The sequence below is a fragment of the Apium graveolens genome, chromosome 9, assembly GCF_009905375.1.
Source record: "Apium graveolens cultivar Ventura chromosome 9, ASM990537v1, whole genome shotgun sequence".
Classification (NCBI taxonomy): Eukaryota; Viridiplantae; Streptophyta; class Magnoliopsida; order Apiales; family Apiaceae; genus Apium; species Apium graveolens.
This window is the reverse complement of record NC_133655.1, coordinates 145,353,728-145,374,919: the sequence shown is the minus strand read 5'-3', so window position 1 is coordinate 145,374,919 and position 21,192 is coordinate 145,353,728. Positions and strand designations below refer to the sequence as shown.

At 32.3% G+C, this 21,192-nt stretch overlaps 1 protein-coding gene across 1 annotated transcript; it reads right to left on the bottom strand.

The window, feature by feature from the left end:
• Positions 1-15,601: 15,601 nt before the first annotated feature.
• On the bottom strand, positions 15,602-18,666 carry LOC141686707 (putative serine/threonine-protein kinase PBL7). Its single transcript, XM_074491757.1, has 6 exons — positions 17,734-18,666; positions 17,211-17,468; positions 16,959-17,128; positions 16,765-16,844; positions 16,489-16,636; positions 15,602-16,250 (listed from the first exon to the last, which is right to left on the bottom strand). The coding sequence occupies exons 1-6, from the start codon at positions 18,278-18,280 to the stop codon at positions 15,906-15,908; spliced, it is 1,548 nt and encodes a 515-aa protein (XP_074347858.1). The 5' UTR covers positions 18,281-18,666; the 3' UTR covers positions 15,602-15,905.
• Between the last annotated feature and the right edge of the window lie 2,526 nt (positions 18,667-21,192).

Sequence of the window (21,192 nt, the reverse complement as noted above, 5' to 3'; positions counted from 1 at the left end):
GTTTGATAGACTCTTCCATGCAACTTTAGAGCATTTAGTATCTTTTGAAATCTAATGAATATGTCAGTGAAAGACTCACTTTCTTCACTATAAAAATGCTCATATTGCTGAATCAAGAGTTGCATTTTGTTTTCCCTTATCTGCTCCGTTTCTTCACATATAACTTGAATTGTGTCCCAGACATCCTTAGTAGTCTTGCAGTTTATAATGTTATCAAAAAATTCACCATCAACACCATTAAATAAAATATTCATAGCCTTTTTATCCTTATAAACTTGTTCAATATCTGGATCAGACCATTCAGCTCTAGGCTTTGGGACAGATGCTTCATTTCCTGTAGCAACTCTCATAGGGACATGTGGACCTTTCTCAATGCAGTCCACATATGCTTCATCTTGAGATAGGAGATACAGGTGCATCTTCACCTTCCAATGGTGATAGTTGTCTTTGTCTATAAATGGAATCTTTACTCTAACATCTTTTCTGCTCATCCTGTTAGTTGTTGTGATCTTTAAATCTTTGTTCTTCAAGAGCTTGCTTTGATACCAATTGTTATTCCCTAACAATCTAACAAAGAATTACAGAAGGGGGGGTTGAATGTAATTTTGGCTACTTTTATAATTTTAAGAACAGTTCTACTATAAATATTTAACTGTGTTTGATTTGGCTATGGTGCGGAATGAAAGTATTGTTGAAATCAAAACACAAAGTAATCAAATACAAGTATTTAAAAACTTTCTGGTAATTTAAACTTTTCCACCAGAGATATATATTAATTTGAGAACTCTGTGATGCAATATTTGCACACAGCTGCTTACAAGTTGAACTTACAAAGAACAGAGAAATTTCTTATAGATGTAGCTTTTTCTATTTCTCTGGTAATTGCTTACTTCCTTTGTTATTTTTCAACTTGCTACACTTGGTTTATATATATGACCAAGTTACATGATAAAGAGATAAACAAATAAGAAAAAATATTTCTAGTCTAATTTAATGATATTTCATTTCTCAATCCAATATCTTTGAATATCTTCAGTTAAGCATGGAAATGGAAATGCTTCTTTGTTCTCTAAAACCTGATTATAGGCTGCCACATTCCATTTGCATACAATTAATGCATGTAACTGTCAAGTCACTATCAACTGTTCTTTTGAATTTGAACATCCGTTGAAGCTTCATTGAATTATCCTTTGAAACTTTGGTTGATCATCCGTTGAAGCTTTGTGAATCATCCGTTGAGACTGTTTTCTTGGCAGTTAATTCAATTTCATTTATACAAGATTACAAGGCTACAATTAACCAACCTAACTTGCATATTAAACTAGTAGTCAACATGACTTAAATATTCTGTAACATCTAGTTCACTAAAGCATTGTAATATGCAGGAATGTGCTACTAAACTTATTATTACATAAGCTACTCTTTCAATGGACGGCGAATTGATCATATGTTGAAAGCTACAACTACACTAAATAATATCTACTAAGTGTTTTGTTTAACTTATCATCAAGTACACAACATATTCCTAACAATTACCTAATTGCCCATACTTAAAATCTATCATTTTTACATATTACTTTTACATAATTATTCTTTCATGACCTTTGATTTTTGATAAACAGTTCAGATGTATTGCATGCTACTAACCAAGCTACACGAGGCATTTAGATTAGTTGGTTCTTAAAATTTAACACGCAAGACATATTCGAGAAACTAGATATATTGTTAATCTGTTACGTGGCGTGCCTGCTTGAATGGAAGGAACGAACTAGAAAACTTATGATCAAAAGAAAGAACTTGAAAGATTAATTTCGGTTGAACTTAAAAAATTCAATCTAGATTTGATTAAAGATAAAAATTTAGACCTTATAATTAAGAATAATTTTTTTTGATTTTTTTGTTATACATTTAAATATTATTTAATCAATTTATACTAATATGTATCAATTAATTTCGGTAAAAAGTTTTGTTTTAACGGTTTTCAATCATTTATTTAATAATTTTATTAGTACTAATGATGTATCAATCAATTTATTCAACTAAAACGCTAATTATCGTTTTCAAGTACAAAAATGTTATATACCTTATTTTTCAAAGTAAAACAACTCCATTCAAAAAATATGATGAGCAATAATAACTGTTGTGGAATAAAAACTGGAGTGTTTTAGTATTTAATGTTAGGGTTTGTGAGCTTCGAGTTTTAATGACTGCTCTTGCATTCGGGACTATCGGTTCTTTTAAGATGCCTACGTATCCCTGTGTGATAGAGAATCAAGTCAAAAACGTAGTTCTAGGTAGTTCTAGGTTGAGGGGTGGAACCCTTTATATAGAGGCGAGTTTAGGTTTGGATTTGTGTTGGGGGACTTGATGGTCAAGTCTCCAACTTAGATGGTGATTAGGAGTCCTATAAGGGAAGGAACGTTAGAACCTTCTGTGCAGGACTTTGAGTCCGTTTAGGACACATGTCCCTGCTCTTCCAGCTGTATTGGGCCTAGTGTTCGTGGACCTTGATAACCTCAGCTGGTGGACCTTGTCTACATGGGCCACCTTGAGTCTGCTACGAGTTCAGACCAGACATGTATGTATTGGACTTCCGACAAGAAGCCCAAATATAATTAATGTAACATTTAATGTGTTTTAGGATGTATTTTTATTTTTAAATTTAAGCCCACTTATTTTTCAAAAATAACATGTATAATTATATATAATAAAATAAAAAAAATATATTATAATTATTATTAATCAACAAATAACATTTTTCAACTAAAACACACTATTAATTTAATTTAAATTTATAATATAATGTTAAAAAATTAATATAAATTAAAATAAAAAACCATACAATATTAAAATAAGCACGAGTTTTAAACCAATACTATTATATTAAAGACAAAATAATAAAAATTTGGTTGATAGTCGGTTCGGTCAACGTAATTACAGTAATATTATTTAAAATAAAACACTCTAATAAATAGATAAATATTTATAATAAAATTATTATATGCCTAATGGTTTTGCTTAAAAAAATTAATATACAAAATTCACCTTGTCGGGCTAAACAAAATCATGCTATTGATCCAATCTTAAATAAAAATAAAAATAAACTACATATAGTTAGTGGGATTTGTAGGTTCGGACTAAAATAAAATAATAAAGATTATTGATCCCACTAAAAACATTATATTATTGGACCGAGCTTAAATAAAATAAATATTTGAAAGTAAATTCGTTTATTCGGTATAAAGTCATCAGAATAAAACAGAATAATACATACTATCCATTCGATCTAAAAGAAAATAATATTCACACCGGGTTAAAATAAAAATAAATAAATAACTAGGTATAATTAGCCATATATGCTTGATATAACAGGCTTGAAGTTAAACCAAAAATTTGATGCCCCTCATGCTAAAATAAAATAATAAAATACTATCGATCTGAATAAAAATAATATTATTAAACCGGGTTAAAACAAGATTAAAATTTGAAAATCATAGATCGATATAATGTCATTATGTTAAAACAAAATAAATTATATCATTTATTTGATTTAAAACAAAATAATATCCATGTAGAGCTAAAATAAAATTAAAAAAAAAACTTATTGTAATTAGATAGATCTGATAGATATACCGGGTATGGGACTAAAAAAAATAACATATATTAATGATCTACTCTAAAATTAATATTAAATTTGAACTAAAGATAACTCTTATATTATTGGTCTGGGTTAAAATAAAATTTAAAAATTAACTAATTTGTTGGTAGGTATAGTGTCATTTTAGAATATTGTGATAATTAGGATCAAATCCTAAAAAATACTAAAGTTAGATAGTTGATTTATATGTACAATGTTTGGTTTATACAGTTACGGGTTTCTTATAATTTTTATAATATACATACTTTTTTAATAATTAAACAAAAGGGGAGATGATTCCTTAATCGTGTAATAGTGTAGGACTAAAATAAATGATTATATTATTATTCTTGTGCACTAAAATTGTACAATTGATTTATGATAATTACATCATCTAAAATAAAATAATATGTAATTTATCTAGGTTAACATAAATTGTTTAGTATTAACAAACTAATGATGATATGAGCTAAAATTTAACTTTTAACTAAAATATAATTATATTTTGTAAACATGTCTACATATATGAATAAAATTATAAATTTTATTTATACATTATTTTTAAAATTGAGATATCACTAACTTATACATCTATGCATATATTTATAATTATTATTAAAAACAATTTGTACATCGCACGGATTTTATGCTAGTATTAGTTATTTATTATATCATAATTTCTATAATTATTCATATTTAAGTTAATATAATATGTTAATTTTAATAAATATTTATATATACTGCAATAAAGAAAAATTCGTAAGGATTAATCGGATTTCAAAAATCAAATCGGTTAGCTACCTTGCAAGGAATTAATCGGTTGAATCGGACTAGTCATTATAAAGATCTCGAACATTAATAACATTTATTAATAAGCGAAACCTCTTTTTAAGTTGTAATTTGATTTCACTTATTTTTTGGTATCACCACCTTGATTTCACTTTTTATGATCCATGTTATAACTCTAAGTGTATTGTTTTTATTATTTTTGATTTCTATAAGACTTATAATTATATATATATTATTTTTACCCGTTTTCTTTATGAATAAGCTATTTAAGTGGTACTCCCTCCGTCCCAAAATGTTGTTTCTATTTTGACTTTTTGTACGGTTTATGTAAGCGATTGACTACTAATTTACGTTTATTCTATAATGTTAGTCATGAGTGATTTTGTCGGATTCGTATTTATGAGTACTTTAATACAATGGAGTTTTATATTTAATATTAATATAAAATTAAAGATATTAACAATCATTAATAAATGTGTCAAACACAAACAATAAACGTTTTTAGGGGACGGGGGAGTACTTTGTTTTCACTTATTTTTTTGTCCTACCACCTTTTGATTTTACCTTTTATGATTCATGTTATAACTCTAAATATATTATTTTTATCCTTTTTTTTATTCATATATGACTTATAATTTTATACATATTATTTTTACCTGTTTTTCTTTATTAATAAACTTTTTAATTGGTACTTTGGTTTCATTTATTTTTTGGTTCTGCCACCTTTTGATTTCACCTTTTATGATTCATGTTATAACTCTAAGAGTATTATTTTTATCCTTTTTTATTTCTATATGACTTATAATTCAATATATATTATTTTTACCCGTTTTTCTTTATTAATAAACTTTTTAAGTGGTATTTTGGTTTCACTTATTTTTTTGTTCTAACACCTTTTGGTTTAACCTTTTATGATTTATGTTATAACTCTAAGTGTATTATTTTTTTTCTTTTTAATTCCTATATGACTTATAATTCTATATATATATATTATTTTTACTCATTTTTCTTTATTAATAAATTTTTTAAGTGTTACTTTGGTTTCACTTATTTTTTTTGTTCTACCACCTTTTGGTTTCAACTTTTATGATTCATGTTATAACTCTAAGTGTATTATCTTTATCCTATTTTATTCCTATATGACTTATAATTCTATATATATATATATATATATATATATATATATATATATATATATATATTATTTTTACCTTTTTTTCTTTATTAATAAACCTTTTAAGTGATACTTTAGTTTCAATTATTATTATTTTTTTATCGTAAGTAACCCGCAGCCGCTACCTTTGGTGGGCACCGGGTAAACCCTACGACTCAGCTATACCATGTCAACTAAAGTAAACCGCATTTAAGTGTTACTTTAGTTTCACTTATTTTTTTGGTTCTACTGCCTTTTCCTTTCATCTTTTATGATTCATGTTATAATTCTAAGCGTATTATTTTTATTCTTTTTTATTCCTGTATTACTATAATTCTATATGTATTATTTTTACCCATTTTTCTTTTTTAATAAAGAAAACCTATTTTTAAGTGGTACTTTAATTTCACTTATTTTTTTAGTTCCACCGCCTTTTGGTTTCATTTTTTATGATTTATGTTATAACTCTAAGTGTATAATTTTTTCCTTTTTTATTCCTATATGACATATAATTCTATACTTACTATTTTTACTCATTTTTTTAATTTTTTAAGTCATGTTTTTTTAATTATTTTTCTAGGTTTGAATCCTATTTTTAATTATATTTCAAAATAAATAAGTTCATAAATTGGCCCAACTAAATAGATTCCGAAAAATATAAACCACGACCAAGTATGTAGGCCGCATGTTTAAATTGGAATTTTTAAATTTAGAATTTTTTTAATTTGTTGGGGGAATTCCATTTTAATAAAATGATATGAATATTATAAAAACGGTATTTTGGTTAACCACTATAAAATAATAAAATTGTGTTCTTGATCTTAGTTTCATCTTAGGAGGTTACTCCGTATTTTGGTTTCACCCCTATATTTCTCTTTCATGTAGAGTTCTATGTTGTTTTTTAACAAAATATAGATTAAAATCCTATTACAATTATTATATCTCTATTTTTCATAGAATTATTTTTTATTTTTTTAATTAAAATAATAAAATAGAATCTTTTATACATTGTTATTATTAATTAATAAAGAAACCATATTTTAAGAGATACTTTGGTTTCACCCATTTTTGGTTTACGAACTTTTGGTTTCACCCCTTTTTAAATCTTACTATACCTCTAAAGATACCATTTTTATTCTTTTTTTTATTCCTATATGACTTATAATTCGATATATAATATTTTACTCATTATTTGATTCTTATATACCACATTTTTATATTGTTTTTATATAAATGGAATCGTATATACATTGTAATTTCTATATTCATACCTACAGAATTTTATTTTAGCACCAAAGCCAATATATACATATATAATATATATTTTATTAAAAATTTATGCAATCACAAATTATATAAAAACACAAATTCAGCAAATTATAAGAAATTTAATATGCAATTACCTATTAATGTTTATTCAATTTTTTGTTAAGTTATTCGTCAATTATGTTGCTCATTATTTGACTAAATTTTCGATGTTAAATATTGGTTAGTCTTTTTAAACAACATATATATAATAACATTGAGACTGTTGTTCTAATAAGATTTGAGTAAATGAAAATTACATATAACTTAAAAATAAAAATTGCAATAATCGTACAATTTTATTTATTATATATTTTAATAAAAAATTAAAATAAATTTTTATAATCATTATTTAATATTGATATTTTGATCTAGGCCGTGTTTCGAACAGGTTATCTACTACTAGTTCTTATAATTATCGACTTTAAGATTTATTATGCTAAATCTTCTCTCTGAAATATGAATTTCAACAGGAGCACCTTTTATTTTTATTTTGTTCTGCAAATTATCCAAATTTCCAAACAATCTGGGCACGAATAAGAGATATTAATCAAGTGCATGCATGTGGTGACGAGTGCTATGTGTGGACTGTGGAGTGCGTTGGTGAAATTTGCACTTGTCACGCCTTATTATTCGGATTCCTCATTTTTGTTGAGTCGATACATAATAGTAAAAATAAACATGTTTCATGAGAAACTTGTTAATTAGCCACGTTGAAGCTTAAAAATATCAATGTCATTATCAAGACTAATCACACTCATGCATCTAGTCAACTGATTTCCAAGTTGAAGATAAAAACCTAACTACTTTTTCATAACCGTCGTATTAATCATACCCTACTTTGGACTATGTAAGCAGACTTAGATTACATTCATGTTTTAGTTGACATTTAAATATTCACAGATAATATAACTTTTAAGAAATTGACAATCACTTCAACTGTTTGATCCACACATCAAGTAAGGTGGAACGGTGGTGAAACTTTGAAAATGGTTATTTAGTAGTATATATTTAGCTTTTAAACTAATAACTAACATGTATTAATTCTTATACCCAGAATTGAACCCAAAATACAAAAGAGATAAATCCGGACAAGATTCTTATACCCAGGTTGAAACTTATTAATTAGGCAGAGCAGCCTTATAGTGTTTATCTCTTAATTAATTAGATTAGATGGTAAATTAATTATAGTTTGAACCTAAAGTTCTGTATATATTTACCTTGAGTATTGTGAACCTATCTGTGCCGAATAGCATAGGGATCTAACTACCTCTACTCTAACTGAGACTAATAACTTCCTGTAGTATATAGTACAGTACTAGCTCATCACAAGCAAATGTTTTATGCAAAATCATGCTTAATCCATATAAAATCAATTGCAGTCAACGTCAATAACTGATGATACTGCGGACCTGGCAGATTGCAAGAAAATATCTTTAAGAAATTTGATGCCAGTGGTGATGCAAAAATGTTAGCTTCCGAGCTGGGAGAATCCTCGAAAATTCTAGACTCTGTCAGAGGTGAAGAAGTGAAGAATATGATGGATGACGACAACGATGCTACATTTCTTACCAAGAATTTGATGATGTTGCCTAAGACAACAAGGGTTTGATTATGGATGTTGCTAAATATTCTTAACTATATCATTCTATTTAGTTAGGTCTCTCCTTTCACTTGTTTGTTTCATCAAGTCTGGTATTTTCTTCCCTACACAACTATTTTGCTTGACAGTAAAATTAATAGTTTTTCTTCAAAATTGTCTATTTTCAATGGCGAGCAGGCCATTTGTATTCGATATATAATTTTTATATTAGATTTGCCAGAATTTTCTTTCGTTATTTGCCACCTTACACTAAAGAATCAGAAATTGGAACCACGTTTCTCACAACCTTATGCGACTGCCTCTGATATTTTAAGATATACATACGGTTTGGTTTGCATTCTGCAGACGTTATTCTACTTTGGCTAGCCATCTGATGTTTTTAGTCGTGATTATTGTACTCCAAGAATCAATTCTTTTCTTGTGCATCAGCAAGATATTAGAATCGTCGTAAAGGATATATATCAACTATCTTTCTCCTTTTAGTTATGCTGGCATAGAGTTCGATGGAAAATGATTCTCTGAGAATCAACGCAAAGACTTTTGCCGAGCGCTATGAGATTTTCCAAGGGTTTATCTCTTTTTATCTCAGGTCTTGTATTCGATTCCCGCTCACAACCAAGATTTGTTAGAACATAAACTCACTCAAATTGTAAGACATATAAACTTAATTATTCAAAAATAAAAACAAAGACTTTTGCCTATCGTATACATCTCATCAACTGTTGCACATATATTTTACCCAAACTTGAGTTAAACAAATAAATTAAGTGGGTTTAGAACGAAGAAAACCATAGAAAACATGGAGAAAAACATGTGTTTTCTCAAATAAATGAGACTAGGGTAGAGTGTTGTATGTGACTTGACTTTGTTTATGCACAAAATATCTCTCAACAAGCGATCATGATAATCCGTTTTTAACTACCCTCAAAGGCCTTTGAAAGCTCGTTGTTCACACCTACCTAATCCAACAACTTTGTATTCATCGTCATGCTAATGTAAATTTACAAAGAAATAGAATAAGAACTCTGTTATACAATTCTGATGTCCTATAAAATTTTGAAGCTCCGTCGTTTGATTTGAAGGAGAGGTATGGAATAGGGAGGAAGTCGAACGACAGATAGAAAGGAAATGCAATGAAATTCACAATTTTCATTTGAGTCTCAAATAAACAAAAGCCAATTGTGCCGAATGTAGCCAACTTAGATAAATAACAAGCCCAAACCTCAAAAACATGATAATTTATTAGTGCACTTAATAGTAGTTGTGAATACAATCTGCGATTCATATATATAAATCAAATAAGTATGTGCGTGAGTAAACGAAATCAAACAGAGAAAGAAAGGATATAAACAAAGGGAGATACGCGAGTCCAGTTGAAACTATCTCCTTAAAGCTATTTCGCCTCTCACCGTATGTGCGAGTCGATAGCTTCCCAGGATAAAACGAGGCAGCGGCGGCGTTACGGATAACGAGCACCTATAGCGAGTTTGAACGGGTACGAAACTATCACCGAGAGAGAGAGGTAGGGTTTGTGTTTAGGAGGACAGCCGGGTATATAGAGTGAGTATACCCTAAACCCTATAGCGAAAATATGTAGGCTTAGAGAAACGTGTGCACTACGTCTCTAATTTAATTAAACACGTTAATAAAATTTAATTCGACGGTCAATTATTATCCGTAATTGAATCGAATTATAACTGTCAAATCAATTCATATTCGTATTTATAAAATAAATACTGAATAATGAATATTTATTTAAGAGCCCAAGCCCAGTGGAAAGATAAATTAACAAAACTAGTTCGTGATTATTCGGGCCAATTTTCTGCTACATTCATGTCCGCACGTCGCACACGCGGGCAAGCCCGAAGACTTCGCAAGCCTCGGATTACCCCTCGAAATCCCACAATTTGCACCCCCCCTGCGCGCGCACGTAGGAGATGGAGCAACACCTTACTAACACTTTTAAACATTACTAAAGTGTTGTGCTATATAAAGCAATGGAAATCCCTTTTCCATTTCAATGTGGGATACAAGTTTCACATCTTCAATTCCACCTTCAAGGGACCAACTTTGAATGATCGTATCTCATTCATCCCTTAACCATTTTGAGTATTTCAAAGTGTCTCGGAAAGCTCTCACGGAGGAGAACATACTCCAAGCGACACCCACTCAAGAACGGCTCAAAATGACTTGACAATGTGGGGCTCAATACCCATATTTTCCAACAATCCCCCACATGGATGAGATTGATATTTCAGTAGCACACACCAAACAGACAGACACGGAGTTTGACTTGGTGATAGTTTCTTCGATCAGATATAACATACAATAGGTAGAGAGTGCTCATTGAACCTTCGCTCGACTAAGCATACCGACTTTACTGGTAGACAGTAGACGTGCTTGTCCTTGAACTGTTCGATCGTTTGTGTAAACGATAATATACTTATCACTATATCGTTTCTGACTCGTTCAGCTCTCATGAGTATGTCCATTTTGGCCATGGAACATCGTCCTGGTTCTGCAGAAGTTTCTAAAGAATTGTGCCTCGCAATTCTCCTTTGAAGCGGCCCCACTTCTCTCCCACATAGGTGATCTTTATCTTATAGAGTAACCCGCGTTTACTCAACTGAATTCCATGCGTTCACTCCTGAACTCCATGTATTCATCAAAGATCATTAAAAGCTCAAAGCTTAACCTCGTACCTTACGGGTCTCACTGTTTCCTCACCATAAGAACAGGCCAGAGGTTACTCCCACAGTGATTTGGTCATCATGATTTAGTTGTCCCATTGAACCAAGTTCTTGGGATCTCCAGTCAGTAATGGTTGGGTGTCCACCATGATGCCGTTAAGCAATAGGCTTAAGGCCCATCCCTCTCGATGATTTCTCAACCACTTCTCTTGATAACCCTTTGGTTAGTGGATCCGCGATATTATCCTTTGACGGTATATAGTCAATAGTGATAATTCCGGTTGAGATCAATTTTCTAATGGAACTGTGTCATCGTCGTATATGACGAGACTTTCCATTATACATCGTGATATGTGCTCTGCCAATAGCAAATTGACTATCACAGTGAATCCCTATTGCAGTTACAAGCTTTGGCCATCTTGGAATATCCTCCAGAAATTGACGTAGATATTCAGCCTCTTCGGCGCATTTATCTAGTGCCACAAACTCAGCTTTCATCGTGGAATGAGTTATCACCGTTTGTTTTGAGCATTTCCATGATATTTCCGCTCCAGCTAATGTAAACACATAGCCATTCGTAGACTTAAGTGCTTTCTTGCTAGATATCCAGTTTGCGTCAATATATCCTTCTATTACTGGTGGGTATCTTCCATAGTGCAGTCCATAGTCTCGAGTTCCCCTCAAGTACCTTAGTACCCTTATGATCGCTTTCCAGTGATCAGCTCCCGGATTACTCGTAAACCTACTCAACTTGCTAATTGAGTATGCAATGTCTGGTCTTGTACAGCTCATGAGGTACATTAGACTACCAATTATCCTTGAGTATTCCAATTGGGAAACAGCTACACCTTTGTTCTTGGATAGGTGCAAAGTCATATCCACAGTTGTCATAGCTTTCTCAAAGTCATCCTTAAGAAACTTCTCAAGGATCTTGTCAACATAATGTGGTTGACTTAATGCAAGACCCTCTGATGTTCTAGAAATTTGAATTCCCAGAATTACATTTTCTAGTCCCATGTCTTTCATGTTGAATCTTGATTTCAACATATCCTTGGTAGATTTGATCACTTTATCATTACTTCCGGCAATAAGTAGATCATCTACATATAGTGTCATCATGACATAGCCACTCTCGTTATCCTTGTAATAGGCACATCTATCACATTCATTGATTTTGAAGCCATTGGACAACACAACCTCATCAAATTTTTCATGCCATTTCATAGGCGCTTGCTTCAAACCATACAATTTCACCAATCTACAGACTTTTCTTTCTTGTCCTGGGACAACAAACCCTTCGGGTTGTTCCATATAGATTTCCTCATCTATGTCTCCATTTAGGAAAGCTGTTTTCACATCCATTTGATGTACAGTTAGATTACGCATTGCAGCAATAGCAAACATCATCCTTATGGACGTTATTTTCTTTACAGGAGAATATGTATCAAAGTAATCAAGGCCTTTTTGTTGCTTGTATCCTTTAATCACAAATATGGCCTTATACTTATCAATAGTGCCATCATTTTTTAACTTCTTCTTGAAAACCCACTTTCTACCTAATGGTTTGCAACCAGTTGGCAAGTCCACTAATTCCCAAGTATGATTCTGCATAATTGAATCAACTTCATTCTTGATGGCTTCTTTCCACATAGGCCCATCAGGTGAGGTAACCGCCTCCTTATAGGTTTTTGGGTCACCTTCTTCGAGCAAATAGGTCATAAAATCAGACCCATAGGATTTCTCCGTTCGTTGTCTTTTGCTCCTTCTCACTACCCCCACATTTTCGTCTTTACTTTCGTCACTCTCAATATCATCATCTACAGACTCATGAGATCGTTTAGACGTCGTAGGTTGTTGGTTTCCTGGATTACAGGGAAACATCGTCTCAAAGAATGAGGCATTCCTTGATTCCATAATGGTATTCTTTTGAATATCAGGAATCTTGGATTCATGAACAAGAAACCGATATGCAGTACTGTGTGGAGGATATCCGATGAAGATACAATCCACAGTCTTAGGACCTATCTTCACCTTCTTCGGTGTAGGGATCAGTACCTTTGCAAGGCACCCTCACACTTTCAGGTGTTGGTAACTTGGTTTCTTTTTCTTCCACATTTCATAAGGACTTACATCCTTATTCTTGCGATCGTAATATTTAAAATATTATTTGCGCTTAAGATGGCTTCTCCCCACATCGATTGTGGAAGCCCAGAGCTTAACAACATCGCATTCATCATCTCTTTCAGAGTGCAATTCATCCTTTCAGCCACACCATTTGAATGAGGGGAGTATGGTGTAGTGACCTCATGGATTATACCATGTTGTGAACAGAATTCCCCAAATGGTTCAACATATTCACCTCCATGATCACTTTGTATCATTTTGATTTTCTCAGTCTGTTGTGTCTCAACTTCTTCTTTATAGATTTTAAATTTATCTATAGCTTCGTCTTTGCTTTTCAACAAATATACATAGCAGTATTTTGTACAATCATCAATGAATGTAATAAAATACTTGTTTCCTCCTCTTGTTGGAGCGAATTTTAAATCACATATGTCGCTATGTATTAGGTCTAGCACTTTGGTGTTCCTTTCCACACGTTTAAATGATGATCTCGTTAATTTTGCCTCAACACAAGTCTCACACTTATGTTTGAATCAATAGTAAGTTTAGGTATGTATTCTTTTGCACTTAAACGTCGTAAAGTGTCATAATTTACATGTCCTAATCTAGCATGCCATAAATTAGGAGACTCAAGCAAGTCAGCAGAAGAATTCTTCATTTCATTATCGTCCTTAACCGACATTACATTGAGCTTAAAAAGCCCATCGGTTAAATAAACCTTTCCTACAAACATACCACTCTTAGACAAAATAACTTTATCTGACTCTATTACAATGCGAAAGCCATGCTTATTCAACAGAGAACCAGACACAAGGTTCTTGGGCTTGGATCTTTGAGCATGCTCCACCATGTTTGCCTTCTCAGTGGCAACATTAACTTTCTTCTCGGACCCTCTGTTGTCTTCTTCAATACGAAGTCTAACAATAAGATCCTCCATAGACATCTCCTTTCGCTTGTGCTTAAGGTAGTTCTTGAAATTTTTCCATCCAACAGGTGTTTGACCCCCATCAGATCATACGATCTATGCGTTAGGGTTAATCAGCTGTTGGTGAACCCCATCAGATCCAGTGATCTGTGCGTTGGGATCAGCCGTCATGTTCATCGGATCGTTCACAGTTTGGTTCTCCATCGATCTGTTACTCAACAAAACAAGCAGATACAGATGTATCAGTCACAGATGTATATAAAAAACAAATAGCTTTAAGATTGTGAATACAATCTGCGATTAATACATATAAATCAAATAAGTGTGTGCGTGAGTAAACGAAATCAAACAGAGAAAGAAAGGATATAAACAAAGGGAGATCCTCGAGTCCAGTTGAAACTGTCTCCTTAAAGTTATTTCGCCTCTCACCGTATGTGCGAGTCGATAGCTCCCCAGCATAAACGAGGCAGCGAAGGCGTTACGGGTAACGAGCACCTTCAGCGAGTTTGAACGAGTACGAAACTATCACCGAGAGAGAGAGGTAGGGTTTGTGTTTAGGAGGAGGCTGTGTATATAGAGTGAGTAAACCCTAAACCCTATAGCGAAAATATATAGGCTTAGAGAAACGTGTGCACTACGTCTCTAATTTAATTAAACGCGTTAATTAAATTTAATTCGAGGGTCAATTATTATCCGTAATTGAATCGAATTATAACTGTCAAATAAATACTGAATAATGAATATTTATTTAAGAGCCCAAGCCCAGTGGAAAGATAAATTAGCAAAACTAGTTCGTTTATTTTCTGCTACATTCGTGTCCGTACGTCGCACACGCGGGCAAGCCCGAAGACTTCGCAAGCCTCGGATTACCCCTCGAAATCCCACAATTTGCACCCCCTGCGCGCGCACGTAGGAGATGGAGCAACACATTACTAACATTTTTAAACACTGCTAAAGTGTAGTGTGCTATATAAAGCAATGGAAACCCATTTTCCATTTCAATGTGGAATACAAGTTTCACATCTTCAATTTCACCTTCAAGGGACCAACTTTGAATGATCGTATCTCATTCATCCCTTAACCATTTTGAGTGTTTCAAAGTACCTCGGAAAGCTCTCACGGAGGATAACATACTCCAAGCGACACCCACTCAAGAACGGCTCAAAATGACTTGACAATGTGGGACTCAATGCCCACATTTTCCAACAGTAGTACGTTGCCTTATATACTGAACATAATTCTTAAATCTTCTCGATAAGAGACTTATGAGACTGGGGTGTTACACTCTTGGTCCATATTATAGTGAATTAACCCTAACAGTTCTTTTTTACTTTTTGTTTTCATATCAACGATGGAGATCAATGTTATATGATAATTTTAAGTGAATTCTACTTGTATCTTCAGAATAGAGGTATTATTTGATGTCCAGATATCAACATATGTCGATTAGACATGCCTATCTTCAAAGCACATTGACAAACTACTACACGGTGAACTTGCAAAAAACTACCAAGAACATCCCCTTCTCCTTAGAAACAGAGAAGAGATGCAGACACGTACACATATACATATGTTAATCACACTCTAGACCCCCTATCTACAACTCCAAAAGGTTGCTTTACCCAAAACTGTATCTTCAACAAGATTGAATACTATAACCGATGCACATGTAAGGTGTACTACAGTCTGAACTTGGGATCATCAAGCTCATATTCTGGTACCCCGAGCATTGCCAAAGCCAGGTGATTCTTCATTTCACCATCCGTCTGCTGAAGCTGAGGGTAGCAATCTGCAACAGCACCGTGTGAAGGAAAACTATAACTCTTTTTAAAAGAGAGTTTTCGTTGTTCATTTGTCAATATTTTTATAATCTCACTGATGCTGGGCCTTCGTAATTCTTCACTGACTAAACAAGCACCTGCAGCTTGGACCATCATTGATATATACTTTAGATTTTTGCGAGTGAGCTTTATATGCGGATCAATTAGTCCTTCTACTGCTCTTTGTTGCAAAAATGGTCTTGCCTGTAAAACGAAAGATGAACTTTTAATATATTACCACAGAAAATATAATTAACCGAAGCATGAAATTACTACAATTATAGTAAAAATTAGACAGATAACTGTGTATCATTGTCTCAATCATCATAAAAATGTTCAGATCCATGTGGCATTAAATTATGAGGACAGCAATAATATAGTGGACTTTCAAGATTCGTCGAACAAAAGGCTATAAGAACAAAGTAGTAAATTGTTGACCTACCCATGATATAAGATTCTCTGCCCCTGTTCCCTTTCTAGTTTCAATTGGCTTCCTCCCAGTTACTAGTTCCAGAAGAACCACCCCCAGTGCATAAACATCGGTTTTATCGGATATTTTCCCATGTTGAAAATATTCAGGAGCCAAATATCTGCACATTAACAAATCCATTCCATAAAGTGAGAATGCTATGAAATTTTAGAAAAAGAAAGTAATCAGTATTCAATGCAGATGCATGTTTGTTCTTATACTTGGTGTTTAGAAGGCTAAGAATTATACCCAAATGTTCCTTTGACAGTTTTGCAAAGAAAAGGAACTGAAGGTGCTCGAGTCCATGTTGCTAATCCAAAGTCACACAACTGCCAAAAATTAATAAGCTTCAAGTTAATTCACCATCAAACTCAAACTTGTTATCGCAAAATCAATGATACTAAGACTATCAAAAGGAATTATATACAAAAATTCTTTCGAACCTTGGGTGTTTTTCTAGAAGAAAGAAGAATGTTTGAGGGCTTAATGTCTCTGTGAACTACACATCTTTCGGTCCCATTATGTAAGTAATCAACAGCCTTTGCAATTCCTACTGCAATCTTATACCTTACCGACCATGGAAGAGATGTTTTGCCCTTAGTTCCCTTCTTTTCTGCAAATTAATAGGAATCACAACAATTACTTTATTATAAAGAATCCACCAGTTTTAAGCTTGCAAGAATAACAAAACCTACCATGTAAATAATGCTCCAAGCTTCCACATGATACATACTTGTACACCAAAAACAAATCCTCCTGAGGGCCAATACAAAAACCAACAAGAGGAACAATATAAGAATTGTGTAGTGAACTAGCAATCATTAGTTCCCTGCAAAATGCTTTCGAACACTCTTCGTCTTGTTTATCCAGCTTCTTGATTGCAACCGAGGTCCCAAATAACCCAATTTTTCCTTTATATACACAGCTTAATGCACCTCTACCCAAAACTCTGCCTACAAATTGAATATACAAAAATTGTTAACTACACAAAAACAAACAAACAAAATACGCATATAAAGGTGTTCATATATATACAAACTGCTAATTTGTATTATGTTACAATTCTTTCTCTAAATTAAGACGTGTGACTTATACTACTATAATCGGAAATTTGTGGAGTTTGTAGGCTAAAAGGGTCTGTGTGACCGGAGTTTTGTACCATGTACTTAAGCACATATAATCCAATGCAAAAGAAAGAAAGATATAATCAAGCAGTACCTTTAGAAAAATTGCGAGTGGCAGAGAGAATTTCAGAGTAAGTGAATCTAACAAGATTGTGCGCCACCGGAGAAATATTCCTTTCCAATGACTCAATTCTGCTCCATTTTACTTCTCTTGATCGAGGAGAACCCAAAAACAATCCATTTTCCAAGTTCACCATTAAAACTGTAGCTGAACAGAAGTGATTTATTTTCATGGACTCAAGTTCAACCTGAGAGCAAAAAGTGAACCTGAATGACGATTGCATCATGTGAGGATCAGTATATGTGATTTCTGCACCACCACATCCACCAGAATCAGCAAGCAACCATGCTTTGTTGTGCTCAGAATTATTCTCGCCACTCTTTTTCTCGTCGTTTTCGGAATTTATGCATTTAAGAGGTGGCAGAAAACAGGACAGCCCATATTCAAGACTCATTTTCGTGATCATATTTTTGGATTTTTCCGGGGATTCTTGATCACCAGCTGAAGAAGGACCAGATATTTTTGGAGAAAGAGGGTCTGGAGATATAGTGCAAATTTTACGTTGAGAAATGAAGCCCATTTAAGAGAATTGTATATTTGTTAAGCACATAAACACAAAAGACTAGTTGAAGAAGAGGGAGAGAATCTCTTAATAGAGAAAGCAGAAGATCATCCTTATTTTTTTGGTGTGTGCATAATGTGTTTATATAATTATGTCTATGGAGATTAAGATTTGATCAATATAATAGTGGAAGTTGATAATGACAGGGGAAACATATTAAGAAGATGAAGAAATGTTTTTCTAAATAAGAAAAAAAAAAATATTCTGATGGAGTGCCATGTGGAGGGACAAGAAGCATAAATAAAGGAGTAGAAGATGTATAGAGATCCTTTATATATTCTCAATATGCTTTTCACTGCAAGCAAGAAATTGGGTGGGAGGGAGAGATAGGTTGGGGGTGTTGGATAGTAGTTAGGAATGAAGGTAGAACATATACAATATAAATTCTCTGGTGTTTGATTATTTTAGATAACCATGTATAGAAACCGACCTACCAAATGTTCAGATGATAAATACATGTTTTATGTGTTTTTGCCAAAAACAAAAAAGAATACAAATTTTTGAAACTTATTCTAATACGTGGGATTATTTTGTGGTGATTCTTAATTGATCTTACAAAGCCCTGATTCATAGAGGATCCTTGTATTAGTAAGACTTGTAGTTTAAATTTGTAGTCACACGTTTTAACTTTTATCATGAATTGAATTTGAACAATCCCCAGGGGAAAGAAATTGTACCACCTCTTCAAATTTCAAGTGGATTGGATGTGAAATGCACATACACACGTTTCTCCTGTTCTACCTGTTTAAAATAGTTAGAGGCCTAACAAATATTACCTAATAATTATGTGGTGTTGATAGTTTAACAAGGTGCTAAGCAAGAAAGCAGGTAACACAAACCAAAAAAAGAAAGAAAAAAGATAGTGTAAACCAAATATTAAAATAGATAAGATAAGATACTTCTACTATGGATTAACAATAGCATCCGGTAGAAAATAGTTTAAATTAGTATAAGATTAATTGGGCACACAACAATAACTGAGTAGTACCTGTATATTCCCTTATTGCATCAGCATGTCGGTACCAGTTTCTAAACTAACCACATTATTGAAATAATTATATATTTCTGTGCAATTTACCTAATACAATGTATCTTAATATTTGATCTAATTGTAACCTACCCTCTTAATTACACATCAATACAAAAAATGGGCAATGTAATGTCTTCTTCAATAATTTGACTACCGGCAACATGAGATTTGTTGCTGTAGAAGAAGGCATAACAGCTCATGATATCTGATAATGCAGAAGAAGAAAATATGATTTTTATTTTCTCTTGTTACATATTCGCTGTGCAATTGCTTATTTTTGGTGTTGTAAATGACAATAAAAATTAACTTTTCGCCAGACTATCAATAGATCCTCGATATATATATGTGACATTGAACTTAATAATATAATTATAGAAACTATCTTCTGCGTGATTTCATGGTTGAATAAAGCATAGAGTTTTCGGTATTGATGTCATCATCTCTTTATCAAAAACTTTCAGGGCTTGATAATCAACAATAAATGTCATTACGTCAGACTGGATTATTCTTTTATAGGTGCCATTCATGGTGCTTCCTACTCCAAGAGAATGCTGATCGGGTTCGTGGATGGATCAAATAGATCAGAGATGATAAGTCTATTAATAAAAATATTGTCAGGCACAATAATTTGGAACCTAATGATTTTTATATGTTTACAGATTATTTAACAACCTGTAACAAGGGACAGATATATATATCTGCCAATAATTTTTTGGTTTTAGTTGTGGAAATTATGTCATGCAAGTCAATTGCCAAGTGCCAACTGAGATTTGCAGTTCCCGGGATAATATATTGTCAGTTGTGATTCCTTCTGTACCTTAACAATATGCACACATAGCAAGAACGCGATGTTACGTGTTTTTCATATGGACCGATCTCTAAAGTTGTCAAGAAATTAATAGCCTGTAGATAGAATTTTAAATACGTTAGCCCATAAATATAGGTTCTGGTAGCAAGCATGAGTAACACCACTTCATTTCTCTAGAATTTGCGAGCATTGAACTGCCTTTTACTGTTCAAATTGTGGCGTTGATCTACTTATTTATATGCACGAAATAACTGTACTCTTTATTCTGGCTTTGTTGTACCAGTTCCAAACTACATTAATCTAAAGCCCTGAAATGGTAAGCCTCTAGGTACTTTGGACTTCCATATTAAAAAAGGCTTTGGGTCGCAAAGTGTTATCCAGTTATCTAGTTATTTATAGAAAATTCGATAGAGATAGCAAAATAATCCGATTCGACGGATATCCGATCTAAAACCCGAAATTTTGGATTTATCAAAACCGATTTTTTGGATATGGATTTGGATACTAGGGATACCGATCTGAAACCCGATCCAAAATCCAAAACTCTATCCGAACCTGAAATCCGAAAAAACACTAAATTATTTATATATATATATTAATTATATTAATTATTTATATCTATAATATTAGAATTTTATATATTACACATTATAATATTATATATATATTATTTTATATAATATACATTATACATATTTTTATATAATTTTTAGAACATATATTTTTATATTATGTTAAAAAAATAACTGATTATAAAGTTCAATGAAATATAAATATTCAATCATTTAAACGGGTGATAAGATTTATAAGTTAACAAAACATCTTTTAGTGATAAATCTAAAAAATTGGGTATCAATTGAGTTGATTTTTTTTAAATATTAGCTATACATATAATAATAACACAATTAATAATGTGGTGGAGCGGTTGAATATGACACGTTATAACTCTTTCTCAGCAGGTCACGTGTTCGATCCCAAGCACTTGCAATATCAATAATTATAAAAAAAATCAGATTTCGAAAAAATCAGATT

What these genes read in the sequence shown, in the direction of transcription:
- LOC141686707 (XM_074491757.1), bottom strand. Translation starts at nt 18,280, where the DNA reads ATGGGCTTCATTTCTCAACGTAAAATTTGCACTATATCTCCAGACCCT. An exon ending in CTTGGAGCATTATTTACATG is followed by an intron (nt 17,129 to 17,210) that starts GTAGGTTTTGTT and finishes ATTAATTTGCAG; the next exon opens with AAAAGAAGGGAACTAAGGGC. An exon ending in CTTCTAGAAAAACACCCAAG is followed by an intron (nt 16,845 to 16,958) that starts GTTCGAAAGAAT and finishes AATTTTTGGCAG; the next exon opens with TTGTGTGACTTTGGATTAGC.